Source organism: Dendropsophus ebraccatus, chromosome 2 (assembly GCF_027789765.1).
Source record: "Dendropsophus ebraccatus isolate aDenEbr1 chromosome 2, aDenEbr1.pat, whole genome shotgun sequence".
Taxonomy (NCBI): domain Eukaryota; kingdom Metazoa; phylum Chordata; class Amphibia; order Anura; family Hylidae; genus Dendropsophus; species Dendropsophus ebraccatus.
The window spans coordinates 190615552-190629873 of NC_091455.1; the positions used below are offsets into that span (position 1 = coordinate 190615552).

General features: G+C 40.3%; 1 protein-coding gene across 4 annotated transcripts in view; it reads left to right on the forward strand.

Annotated features, from left to right (window-relative positions):
* The first annotated feature begins 792 nt into the window (after window positions 1-792).
* PFKP (phosphofructokinase, platelet) overlaps window positions 793-14322 on the forward strand; it is an 87169-nt gene continuing 73639 nt past the window's right edge. For 3 of the 4 annotated variants that reach the window (XR_011361754.1, XM_069958935.1, XM_069958934.1), the window contains exons 1-2: window positions 793-1118; window positions 14228-14301. Coding sequence is in view for 3 of the 4 variants with exons in the window: in XM_069958935.1 (XP_069815036.1) it covers window positions 1031-1118; window positions 14228-14301 (162 nt within the window). In the remaining variant the exon portion in view is untranslated. The remainder of the gene's footprint in view (window positions 1119-14227; window positions 14302-14322) is intronic. The other variant, XM_069958933.1, reaches the window with a different exon arrangement.

The following is a 14322-nucleotide window of genomic DNA, read 5'->3' on the forward strand; positions in this document are numbered from 1 at the left end:
ATCAGACGATCGTTGTCTTCTATTACACAAGACAATTATCAGTCGTAACGGCCGATATTGGCCGAATATGTCCAATAATCGCTTTGTGTAATAGGGCCTTAAGTGTCCTGGATGCAACAAGAAGGATCTTTTGCACTGGACGACCCATCCATTGTTCCATAGGCTGAAATGCGGCGGGCACACATGGTGCGGGACCTATAGACCATTCAGGTTAGTAGCTCTCCAGCTCTGGTGTTGCTGAATAAATCAAGGATCACTGCATGCAATGTTTTCTTAAAGGGATCTTATAAGTAACAGTAATGGGTGACCCCTGCCTGGGTACTGCAGGCCGCACTATGACTGGAGCAGCAGGTTGTGACACTTGTATGAGTATTTTGCATTTCTTACATGTCTGGGGAGGGGAAGGGGTGTTACTTATTTTTAGTATAGAATATAAAGACATTAGTGGTTATAACTTTCATATTTCAAGGTGCCTTATGACCTGCACCAGATGTCCATATAAGTCTATGAGAAGCCCCTCACAGAGCTCAGCTGAGATAACAGACGCCCTGTCAGTGTCCCTGCTCCGCTCCATGCTACACGTCCTCTCCCCAGCACAGCTGACTAAGAAGAAGCCTCCAGGGATGCAAGCCCCGCCCACCAGTGACTTCCCGGCATCTGCATCACCGCCAGTCCCCGCCCACTTCTCTCCCTCACGTAGCTCGCCGCTTTCAGTTCCTCGGAAGATGAGGGGCGTGGCCATGCAGATGAGGGGCGTGTCTGCGGCGGCGGCCGTCACTTGAGCCCCGGTTGCTGAGCTGCAGGAGTGTCACAGACGGGAGAGGAGAAGGAGGGAGCGGACACCGCACAGCAGCAGCCTCACACTTTATTTATTACATGGAGGACAGCCTTATATTTTCTTATTGCATTTAGTGTAATGAATATTTATATTTGTATTGTATAGACAGAGTATATATAGATATATAGAGAGGAAGCTATAGGAGTCTATGTATATTTATTACTGACAGTATAGAGGGAAGCATCTGCAATCATGGCAGCACAGCCACAAAAGTTTTTTGAGAATCTGTCTGGAGCTGGTAAAGCAATAGGGGTCCTGACCAGCGGAGGAGATGCCCAAGGTAAGGTCCTGTGCTTATATACTCCTTATATACTCCTTATATACCTCTATAGACATATATATATCCAAGGTAAGGTCCTGTGCTTATATACTCCTTATATACTCCTTATATACCTCTATAGACATATATATATATCCAAGGTAAGGTCCTGTGCTTATATACTCCTTATATACTCCTTATATACCTCTATAGACATATATATATATATATATATATATATATATATATATATATATCCAAGGTAAGGTCCTGTGCTTATATACTCCTTATATACCTCTATAGACATATATATATATATATATATATATATATATATATATATATATATATATATCCAAGGTAAGGTCCTGTGCTTATATACTCCTTATATACCTCTATAGACATATATATATATATATATATATATATATATATATATATATATATATATCCAAGGTAAGGTCCTGTGCTTATATACTCCTTATATACCTCTATAGACATATATATCCCCAAGGTAAGGTCCTGTGCTTATGTACTCCTTATATACCTCTATATATATATATATATATATATATATATATATATATATATCCCCAAGGTAAGGTCCTGTGCTTATATACTCCTTATATATCTCTCTCTATCTCTATCTCTATCTCTCTCTCTCTCTCTCTCTCTCTCTCTCTCTATATATATATATATATATATATATCCCCAAGGTAAGGTCCTGTGCTTATGTACTCCTTATATACCACTCTCTCTCTCTCTCTCTCTCTCTCTCTCTCTCTCTCTCTCTCTCTCTATATATATATATATATATATATATATATATATATATATATATATATATATCCCCAAGGTAAGGTCCTGTGCTTATATACTTCTTATATACCTCTCTCTCTCTATATATATATATATCCCCAAGGTAAGGTCCTGTGCTTATATACACCTTATATACCTCTCTCTCTATATATATCCCCAAGGTAAGGTCCTGTGCTTATATACTCCTTATATACCTCTATAGACATATATATATCCAAGGTAAGGAGGCAGCCATTCCTATGCTTATATACACCTTATATACATATATATATATATATATATATATATATATATATATATATATATGTGCTTATTCCTGATGATGTGTTGCATGATCTGTTCTATATGTACACACCCTTTAAACATATATATATATATAGAGAGAGAGAGAGAGAGAGTAAAAACCCAAATAAATGCCATATAAACTCAAATATATACTCCCCAGACCTATATATATACTCTATAGATCAGTATGTATCCTTTAGACCCATGTAAGTGCTCTACAAACCCATACATATTCCTGCAGACTTGTGTATACTAAATAGACCCATATAGATGCTATATAGACTTATATATTACCCTGTGGACACATGTACATGGTCTGTAGACTGATATATACCCTATATACCAAAATATATGTCCTACATGCATATATATGCATGCCTTATAGACAAATATATGTGCTATGTATATGTACTGTAGAGCAGTATATATGCTCTAGACACACACACACACATATATATCTACATCTACAGGGTATATATATATATATATATATATATATATATATATATATATATATATATATATATATAGCCTAAGGCCTTAATGAGCTCAGGGACCACCACACCCCCACAACTCTCCTGCAGCTCCATAGAAACAGATACAGGCGGGGATAGCTCTCATATAATCCAGGAACCCTTGTCCTATATCCAGGTTTTGCACTTAATCAAATTGCTTCATTGTTGACCTGTGGCCACAGATGTAGCAGAGCTGAGTTTGTTGTCCATCTATCTATCTATCTACTGTATATCTGTATCTATGGCACAGCTGCATCTGCCATAGAGATGATGTAACAGAGCTCGGTATATTCTCAAGGTCAGGCCTCTGTGCACATCTATCCGCCGGTCATCAGCTGTTCCCTCTGTTACATAACAATATCATTATAGTTACCATCAGAGCAGGCGATGTATATATGTATGTATATACTGCAGTCATAACAATAGAAGGAGAAAGGACCCTGCCCATCTGAGCTTACACTCTAATAAAGGTAAACTCTGCTAGAATAAAGGTCACAGCATTAGAAGGAATCCCTGCCAGCTGTGCCCGTGCCAGCCTCATTCCAGTTCCGCATGGCAGCCCATACAAAGTCCCTAGGGGCAGAGAGTGATAACCGCTTGGCGTTAGGCCACCTTGGGCAGATAGTCATGACGGCTGGATCACTCCCATAGCTGACATAGTCAGGAGATGGGAAGACCCTGGGAGAGATTCTCCATAGGAAACAGCCAGGTCACCTATGGCAGGAGGCGGATCCCGGGCTGAGCTCTCATGGTGGTGACTCAGTGCTGCTGCTGCATTGCGGGCTTTTAGACTACATTGTATCAGCTTCACATCCTCGCATGCCTCCTCCTCCCACACACTTGGCCTCTTTACTATGTATTACTACTCCTTCAAGCAACACGTGTTCCTCCTGCCAGAGTTTGCTTCACCCTGTGCTCAGATTTCTTCCGCTGGCACCAGAGACGTAACTTGATTCTCCTGGGCCCCTATGCAAAAGCGGTAACAGGGCCCCCACAGTGACCAGATGCCATTTATAGGACTGGGGGTCCCCCTCAGGTATCAGGTCCTGGATGTGACTGTTACCTCTATAGTAACACCCCTGTAACTATCACTATAGCAGGCATAGCGGCTGCTATGGGGCCCACCACTACAGGGGGGCCCCATTGCCCACTCCTGCAATACACTGGGACCCCTTGAGCTGTCATCATTTGCAGCACCAGGTGGACAGCTTAGGGTCAGTCGTCAGTGTATTCTTGTATGAAAGTTATATTATTTAGCATTGATAGCGCTGAACCTAATGTAAGAGAGCGTGCATGTATATATGTATATGTGCATGTAAATATATATATATATATATATATATATATATATATATATATATGATAATAATTTTCTCACATACCTAATATGACAGGTTATATATTACTGACTACATTGCAATAGCAAGTACTAATCTTTCATCACTTCCTTCCAGGCAGTATTCTGCATTCTATATATGTCAGCCATTTCTTGTTGCTGTGTCATCCTGTATCAGTCGGCATGACACCTGTGATGATGGTGATGGCGATGAGGGTCAGCGTGCCTGTGATACCCTCCCGCTGTGTCTTCTATCCTGTAATCCCTCCCTCGTCTCCTCCTCCTCCTCTTCGTGTGTACGTGCAGCAATGGGAGTCCTTGCCGAGCTTCCTCTGACTCACGCATTCTGGGAGGAAGCTCTTGTGGGTAGCATCACCCCCATCATCCTCATCATCATCACCTCCAAACGTCTTTCAAGGTCTCTCCTTGTGTATAGAAGACCAGGCAGCCTGTAGACTTACCTAATGGTTTCATAATGATAATGGATAATAAATCATCAAGTATTCCTCACTGTCTGGGCTGCTTCTCTGCAAATATGGTTTATATCTGTGTATAATTTACATAGGGAGACGGAGGGGGGGGGGACCTGTGAGCTATAGCCGACACAAATAATGCAACACAGAGGGGTAACACATTATATTAGTATGGAAGCAGAGAGGCAAGGTCATTCTCTATGAAAATATCTGTGCATGTGAAGGATGACATAGCTCCAGTGCTGGGTAATAGGGACGTGTTTCTCCTATCTATCTATCTATCTATCTATCTATCTATCTATCTATCTATCTATCTATCTTCTATCTATCTATCTATTCGGTATTTATTTATCTATCATCTATCTATCTATCTATCATCTATCTATCTATCTATTTATCTATTATCTATTTATCTATCTATCTATCTATCTATCTATTATCTATCTATCTATCTATCTATCTATCTATCTATCTACAATCGATGTCTAGCCGCACCTCCTAGATGAGCGGGTAACAGGGAAAGTCCCGACCACGGACCCTATATTGGACTGGTATCTAGGAGATCTATCTATCATGCTTGACAATGGTCTTGGAGTAGACGAAAACGTTGCATCCCTTTTTGTGTTTTTTGCCACATGCAATAAATACCACTCTCTTTTCACTATACGCTGGTGTGCTGCGGAATTTTCTTCGATTATCTATCTATCTGTCTGTCTATCTATCTATCTATCTATCTATCTATCTATCTATCTATCTCCTATCTATCTATCTATTTATCTATCTATCTATCTATCTATCTGTCTGTCTGTCTGTCTGTCTGTCTGTCTGTCTATCTATCTATCTATCTATCTATCTCCTATCTATCTATCTATCTATCTATCTATCTATCTATCTATCTATCTATCTCCTATCTATCTATCTATCTCCTATCTATCTATCTATCTATCTCCTATCTATCTATCTATCTATCTATCTATCTATCTATCTATCTATCTATCTCCTATCTATCTATCTATCTATCTATCTATCTATCTACCGACAACATCTATCCTGTATATATCCATCCAAGCTGACGCTGGGTGTGGAATAGGCCGTATACACTGCTATTATGTACAGCTTTGCGCATTCTCACTGCTTGCGGTGGTTCAGTGATCGATCGCTGACATTTGTCCTTGAGGGACTGAAAGAAGGACAGACGATAGGATGATAAATTGCCCGACGAATCTTCTCATTTGTATTGATTGGAAAATTAACAGTATATTATCTCATTCCAATTCATTTCAGATTCAAGTAGAAATTTCTGACACCGCATTGCCCAGGGGGTTGCAGTAAAATGATAGGATTGCTGCGTAACCGTTGCGAATGGTCCAACCGGATGGTTAGGTCACTTGAGACCTTTGTCTTGCCAGAACTGGAGTCGTGCAAACACCATGATATTACTGCAACCTAGATGTTGTAGTGCGGCAGCTTCAGTTACAGTACACAGGGATACATTGCTTAGCACGTAAATGCTGCATACTTATACGCATCTGTTACTGGCGTCATGGGTTCCCCCCTACTAGACAAACCATGTTGGAAGGCTCTTGTAAGATTAAACTTCAAACTCGCTTTGTGTGGAATCTCTTGGGGGAGATTTATCAAACATGGTGTAAAGTGAAACTGGCTCAGTTGCCCCTAGCAACCAATCAGATTCCACCTTTTATTCCTCGCAGACTCTTTGGAAAATGAAAAGTGGAATCTGATTGGTTGCTAGGGGCAACTGAGCCAGTTCTACTTTACACCAGTTTGATAAATCTCACCCATAGTTTCTTCTTTTTAATAAACATGCATGCTCCAGTAGCAACAGTCTGTGGGTTTATTATTAGAGAATAAAGATGAGGGCAACTCCAGCATATTCAAGTCTAATCGTTCAGCATCTGATTACCGGTGGCTGAAGAAGTTGGATGCAGCCCTAGGGAGTCCTGGAAAACATGGATACAGCCATATGCCATAGGTTGTCTCCATGTTTCCCATGACTCCCTAGGGCTGCATCCAACTTCTTCAGTCATTCTTAATCAGGTGCCAAACGATCAGACTCTAGTGTGCTTTCTGGGTGGCACATTTTTACTTTTTGATCCCTGTGTTTAAAGTGTCACAGTCGTATTTATTTTTTTTTTTTTGCAGAAATCAATAGTCCATTCGATTTTAAGAAACTTTGTAATTGGGTTTATTAGGCAAATATGCTATTATCTACATTCAAAAAAGACTTTCCCCAGGTCTCCCCCCTCCCTCCTCTCTCATCCACTGCTCATTATCAGGAAATCTCGACTCTTTTACATAAGTTGGGCCCTGTGTAACCTATGGAGAAGGGAGGGGAAGGGGGGAGATTAGTCGCCAGCAGAGAACAAAGGATTACACAGTGGGAGCTGTGTGAAAGCTGGTATTCAGAGGTCAGAGAGGTCACTGCTGGCTTTCAGAGGAGATAGCCCGGTGATGTAGCTGTAAATTAACTCTTTGTCGTCCTGTTGTGGTGCCTCATCTCCCTCCGACCCTCCCCTCTCCATAGAAAACCGTAAAGAAAGGGGGGAGAGCTTCAAACTGCTTTTTCATGATGAAAATTTATTTTTCGGCTAATAAACCCAATTACAAAGTTTCTTAAAATCGCCGGTACTATAGATTTATGCAAAAAAAAAATTCAAAAGACAGTGACACTTTAAAAGGGGATGTAGATTTTTTTTTTATCTATACAGCATTACCTGTTTGCAGAACAGAAAATATTCTCATGGGGATGTATGGAAATTTGGGATAAAAAATAAGACTCAAGAGGTAAAGACATTAAAAGAATTACAGTATTGACGTGCGAAGATAAAAAAGTCAATGAGAGTCTCGAAGGATTTTAGGACTGTGAGGGTGGATTGATCATCGGTGAGAGGTCACAGGGGCGCATTAAAATAGTCCTTGAATATCAGGTTTGACCCGCGCAAGGTCATAAGGGTGAAGGGATGGAATATTTAGAAGTGAGATTACGGCGTGGGGGGTGGGGGGGGGGGGGTCAGTTTCTGTCATTGGAGCCTGTAGGGCAAAATAAACCAGCAGCCTCTCAGCTTAAAATAGACCTTTTATGTTTCAAATTTAGCATAAGGAACATTGTTCTGTCCTTTAGCCTCTTCAGATGATCCGACAGCAATGCAAGAATGTCAATACCGAGATGGCCAGCGTCCAGTTATTGCATTTAATGCGGAGTATAACAATCTAGGTGAAAGAATTGCCACTAAGGTCATACGGGCCATATGTAGAATACACTTACTGTAGTGGTGCAGGTGTCATACAATGTATACAGTGATCCTATCATTGTTTTTCAGCCATCTTTTTAATTTGATTTGTTTGGTTTTTTTTATTGCTAAAAATATAATAGGCGACAGGCATAGACATAAAAAGTGGCTGCAACCTCAGCACCCCATCGATCATGTTGCATTAGCAGAATTTGCATTACAGGGGTTGTCCAGCAAAAATCTTTTTATTCCAAATCAGCTGGTTTCAGAAAGTTATATAGATTTGTAATTTAGTTCTATTTAAAAAATTTCAAGTCTTCCAGTACTTATCAGCTGCTGTATGTCCTGCAGGAAGTGGTGTTTTCTTTCAGTCTGACACAGTGCTCTCTGCTGCCGCCTCTGTCCATGTCAGGAACTGTCCAGAACAGGAGAGGTTTTCTGTAGGGATTTCCTATGCTCTGGGCAGTTCCTGTCTTGGACAGAGGTGGCAGCAAAGAGCACTGTGTCATACTGAAAAGAAAACAACATTTACTGCAGGATATACAGCAGCTGATAAGTATGGGTAGACTTGAGATTTATAAATAGAAGTAAATTACAAATCTATATAACTTTCTGAAACCAGTTGATTTGAAAGAAAAAGATTTTCACTAGAGTACCCCTTTAAACCTGTTTCTGTGCAACACGTACCACAATGTATACCAGCACCCTAAATATATCAGATCAGTGAATAGCCTTATGAGCATGTCTCTTATATCTTATTCTTATTCGCTCCCTTTACAAGCGGGAGGGAACCAGATTCCCAACCAATTCCCTGCAGGTGCCATGTATACTGTTTCAAAGGGTAGAGCGAAATCCCTTTAATTCTGCATAGGTGTGTGCTGGATTATATGATAATCATAGAAAGATATATATAACTCACTTGTAAGGGATAGAGACTTGGCAGATATGTAGCAGGAAATTCTTTGCGGACTTGCATGCACATGCAGCGGAAGCAACAACTTTGTATAAAAAATTTTGACATTTTGAAAGTGTACCTGTTATTTTAAAAGATTTTTTTAAAACCTACGTTGGTGCACGGCTACTTCTCTTTCTCTCCATTTAAAGGGGTACTCTGGAGAAAAAAATCATTTTAGATTGACTGGTGTCAGAAAGTTATACATATTTGCTAATTATTTGCTAGTCTTCCTGTACTTATCAGCTGTTGTATGTCCTACAGGAAGTGGTGTATTCTTTCCAGTCTGACACAGTGCTCTCTGCTGCCACCTCTGTCCATGGCAGGAACTGTCCAGAGCAGGAGAGGTTTTCTATGGGGATTTGCTACTGCTCTGGACAGAAGTGGCAGCAGAGAGCGCTGTGTCAAACTGAAAAGAACACAACACTTCCTACAGGACATGAAGCAGCTGATACGTACTGGAAGACTTGAGTCTTTTTTAAAGAGACCTAAATTACAAATCTGATATCTTTCTGACATCGGTTCTAGAGATGAGCGAACCTGGAGCATGCTCGAGTCCATCCGAACCCGAACTTTCGGCATTTGATTAGCGGTGGCTGCTAAAGTTGGATAAAGCCCTAATGGTATGTGGAAAACATGGATATAGTCATTGGCTGTATCCATGTTTTCCAGACAACCTTAGAGCTTTATCCACGTTCAGCAGCCCAAGCTAATCAAATGCCGAACGTTCGGGTTCGGATCGACTCGAACCCGAACCCGGTTCGCTCATCTCTAATCGGTTGATTTAAAAAAATAAATAAATCTCTGAAGTACTCCTTTAAGAGGGTAGGACCAGAGCTGGGCTTTGTACCAATAGTATATAAGAGTTCCTTGCTCAGACTTATCTGGCCAATCATGGCACCACACACACACTACACTGTGAACGTGCTTTGGACTAAGCAGGCCAGCTTTGTGCTGGGGTGATTTACACAGGACAGTTCTAAAGTGCATGTGGGGGGAGAAGGGGTTACTGTTTCTGCTGTTTAAAAACTAAAGGAAGAGAGGAAGGGAAAATATACTGCAGCACTGTGGACATAGAGCAATAGATGCACTGCTGTTGTGTAAACAAGTGGCAGCAGTCCTGAGCTTTATGGGTCGTAAGTAGAGATGAGCAAATCGGGTTCGGGTTCGAGTCTATCCGAACCCGAACGTTCGGCATTTGATTAGCGGGGGCTGCTGAACTTGGATAAAGCTCTAAGGTTGTCTGGAAAACATGGATACAGCCAATGACTATATCCATGCTTTCCACATAGCCTTAGGGCTTTATCCAACTTCAGCAGCCACCGCTAATCAAATGCCGAACGTTCGGGTTCGGATGGACTTGAGCATGCTCGAGGTTCGCTCATCTCTAGTCGTAAGAGATAAGGAGGAAGCCTTGATTTACCTTTCAGGAACTCAGCAAACAAAGTCATTTATAAATATGTTAGGAATCATTGGCTATATGAAGTGTTGATTCAACATGAGTAATTTTTTGCATTTTTTGTTGCAGTTTTTTAGAATTCCAACAAAGCAGGATTACATAATCATTTAAAAAGAATTACGGGAAAAAAATGCAAAAATAAACGTTGTTTCCGGTTTACACTACAGGACACTAGTATCCACCTATTCCTTTTTTTAGAGCCTTATTGGTTTATTGGAGCTTTCTGGAGAACACAAAGATCTTTACAATAATTCCTATACAGTCACATAGTCACGAATTAAAGAACAATTGATGCCATAAAGACGCGGGTGTGTGTATATTTGTGTGTGTGTGTTGGTGTATTTGTAAGTGTGTGTGTGGTTACACTTATAGGTGTGTGTATGTTTGTGTTTGTATACGTGTGTGTGCGTGTATCATGTGGTTACACTTATAGGTGTGTGTATGTTTGCATTTGTATATATGTGCGTATGTGTATTTCATGTGGTCACACTTATAGTTGCGTGCGTATGTTTGTATATGTGTGCATGTGTCATGTGGTTACACTTATAGGTGTGTGTTTGTATATGTTATGCATGTGTGTGTCATGTTGTTACACTTATAGGTGTGTGTGTGTGTATGTATGTTTGCATTTGTATGTGTTATGCGTGTGTGTTTCATGTGGTTACACTTATAGGTGTGTGTTTGTATATTTTATGCATGTGTGTGTCATGTTGTTACACTTATAGGTGTGTGTGTATGTTTGCATTTGTATATATGTTCGTGTGTGTTTCATGTGGTTACACTTATAGGTGTGTGTTTGTATGTTTGTATATGTGTGCGTGTGTCATGTGGTTACACTTATAGGTGTGCGACAGGGGAGGGTCCGTTTCCTGTCTGGTGAATGAAGAAAACATAAGGCCCCTTGTAAATCCTATAAGCCTATTACACAGCTATGAAGCTGATTTTAGTAACTACCTAGGATACAGCTCATTCTTAGAGTTATTACATTGCCCTCCTTCATTTCTAGTTTCTAGTGACCCAGAATCGGATATCAGAGAAGGAGACAGGTGCCAGATTATCATGTGATCCATCGCTGCCATATGGTGAAGGGGAGTAATTTTCCATGAAGACCCGCCTGATTCAATATAAATGCACAGCTAAAATGTTGAAATAAACCTATAGGCCCACGCTGTCCCATAGGGAACAATAGGGCATGTCACTGATACCCCATATGCAACCATAACATGGGACCACAGGAACCCCGCTTAGCACTGTATAGGCTCCTTGTATATGTCTATGCCGTATACATGAAGCCTTAATATGTAAGTAGATTGGTGGAAATCCAGTTGTCACTCCCACTATGATTCCTTTTGGATTTTTTCGGAAGCCGGTCTAGCCCTCCAATCATCAATCCCCACCTCCAGCCCTAATTGGACATTAATAGCGTAGCCTTGCGGTATGTCATCAATATCTGCAGTACAACAACCCTTTAAGCCATAGCTACACTATTGATCCTGCTCTTCAGGATCCATTCTTAGTCTGCCAGACTAGACGGATGCACGGTCAGGCACGCATGTCATATAACTCATCATACACACATAGGATCGTCCTGGACAGGCTAAAAGGACAGTGATCAGGAGGATAGGTGATTTATACTGAGCCACATTCAGGAGGAGGGAAGGATTGTAAAGATTTTGTTGAAAGGAAGAGATTGTCCTGTACTATATGTTATGCATCCAGTAATCCATAAATTCTAATAATATAACATGGTTCTAGCACTTACCTGCATAAATGTAAGGAATCTCACAAGACTAGAAGCAGAAGAACCTACAAAAAGACATGACATGTCAGAATTACTGATCACAGCAGGTCTCACTCCTGAGGTCCACTGCGATCCTTTGCGAGCTTTTTGAGATTGCACAATTCAACGGAGCGATGGTGTTTAATTCTAGTTGTTCTTGCGGTCGTTTTGACCTTGTTGATCGTTTGCTTCACAGTGATTCCACAGAACGATAAACAACAGATTATCGTTAAAGTAGGTGGGGCGAGTCGTTTCTTTCCCCATATTCGTATGCAATCAATGAATATTATAAATGTTCGCAAGCAATAAATGCTATTACGTGAAATTTGCTGTGTGCAGGTTTTATAGAGCATGCTAGTCTCAATATACGAGGTGTTTGGCGAATGTTTTTTTCGCCCTTTTCGACCACGTCGGATGCACGGGGTGTTTGCAAGAATACAATTTATATTTCATATATTTAAGCTATTTAGCGATGTCCAACAATCCACTTATTAATGAATACAAATAATTGAATGATAACTAATAATGAATAGAAACTGTGAAAGGTTTTGTATGGAAGTATGGTCCCTGTCAATCAATGTGTATAGCCAATAGTATTTGCACTATAAACTGTTGAACGCACTCACTAACGACCAAGGAACGACCAAATGATTTTTTATTACACCGAACGACTTGCGAACGATGTACGAACGAGCAACGATAAAAATAGGTCCAGGTCTCATTAAGCGATCAACGATTTCTCGTTCGTCGTTTAATTGTTAACTGCTATTCAACCGAACGATTATCGCGTCATTCCAAATGATTTAACGATAATCCGAACGATAATCGTCCCGTGGAATAGGGCCCTTAGGTACATTGTGCAGAACAGCCCACTCTGCTGTGTCCGTCATCCTCGCCTCTGCAGGAAGGTCAAATGGGGGAGGGGGCCTGAGTCTTGACATAGGTGCCTGTCCTAGAGATCTATCAGACATTTATGCCATACAGGATTGTACAGCACTGTATATCCAGCAGTGAGTTACGGCCTTTATTATAGCCTAGAGCTGCATTCCCAGTCCTGCTGGTTATCACTGGGAGCAGTCGATGAGCTTGTTGGCAGACACAGGCCTCACATCTTAGCTGATACAGTACAGTGATAATTGTAGCTGGAACAGATTACTCCATCTGGGTTAAACTGAAAATTTCTGGAATCCACATGGCCAGAGCGATAAGTAATGTCACGATAAGTAATGTGATGTATGTACAACGCCTCTCTGGGCTTTATATATCACATTTCTATTACTAGAGAGTTTTATAGTGGTCACTTTATATATATATATATATATATATATATATATATATATATATATGTGGTGTCATGGGATTGAGATAACATCAAACATTTATTAGAAAAGTTTTCAAAACTTCTATCTATTTTGATGAATAGCCATCACATAGTTTTATTTATTTATTTTATGTTATTATTTATATATTATTATTTGTATTTATTTTATTGTTATTATTAATCATTTATTTGTGTGCTGTATTACAACCCAGCTCCTTTTATTTCAATGGAACTGAGCTGCAATACTGCACGCAAACAGGGATGCCGCTGTTTCTGGAAGAAAGTAGCTACGGTTTTTCTAATTCTGGATATGGCTATGCTTACACAAGGTCAAAAATAAAGAAAAGGCGTCCGATTTTGCCATGATTTCACTGACTGCAGTGGCAATGCATTGAAGTCAATGGGAAGACGGACGTCCAATGCACACAATGCATTGAATAACGGACGTTTTTACCGCGGACGTCAAAATAATGAACATGATCATTATTTTCAGACGTCTTTTGCAAAAAGCGAACGTTTTTTATTAGTTGTTCACACACAGTTTTTCTTTTTCCACCGTTCTTTCTCAGTTTTTACTGCTAAATTCAATGGACTTTTCAATTAGGCCGCATCCAAAGTCCAATTAGTAATCCCAAATTAGTATAATGTACCAACAGCCGTCATTGTACTAAGGGAAGGCCAGACAGCTAAATGACGTCCATTTTTTTAGACTCAAAATAACGGACGTTATTTTAAATAGAGCTTAAAAAAAAAAAAGGTTGTGTGAACATAGCCTAACTCTGCAGTTTAGGGTGTGTTTCTGCCTTCAGGTTTATGCAGAAAGTTCTTATCAAGCGAGCTTGCATCCTTGCATGCTGACTTTTGTCTACAATGTGAATCAGCCATTACAGAAAGGATGGGATAGATTTGTTACTTATGGAGTCTCATTTTTCCTCCCAGGTATGAATGCAGCCGTCCGTGCCGTGGTTCGAATGGGAATCTATGTAGAAGCCAAAGTTTACTTCGTCTATGAGGTAGGTTTCATCAGGTTTTAT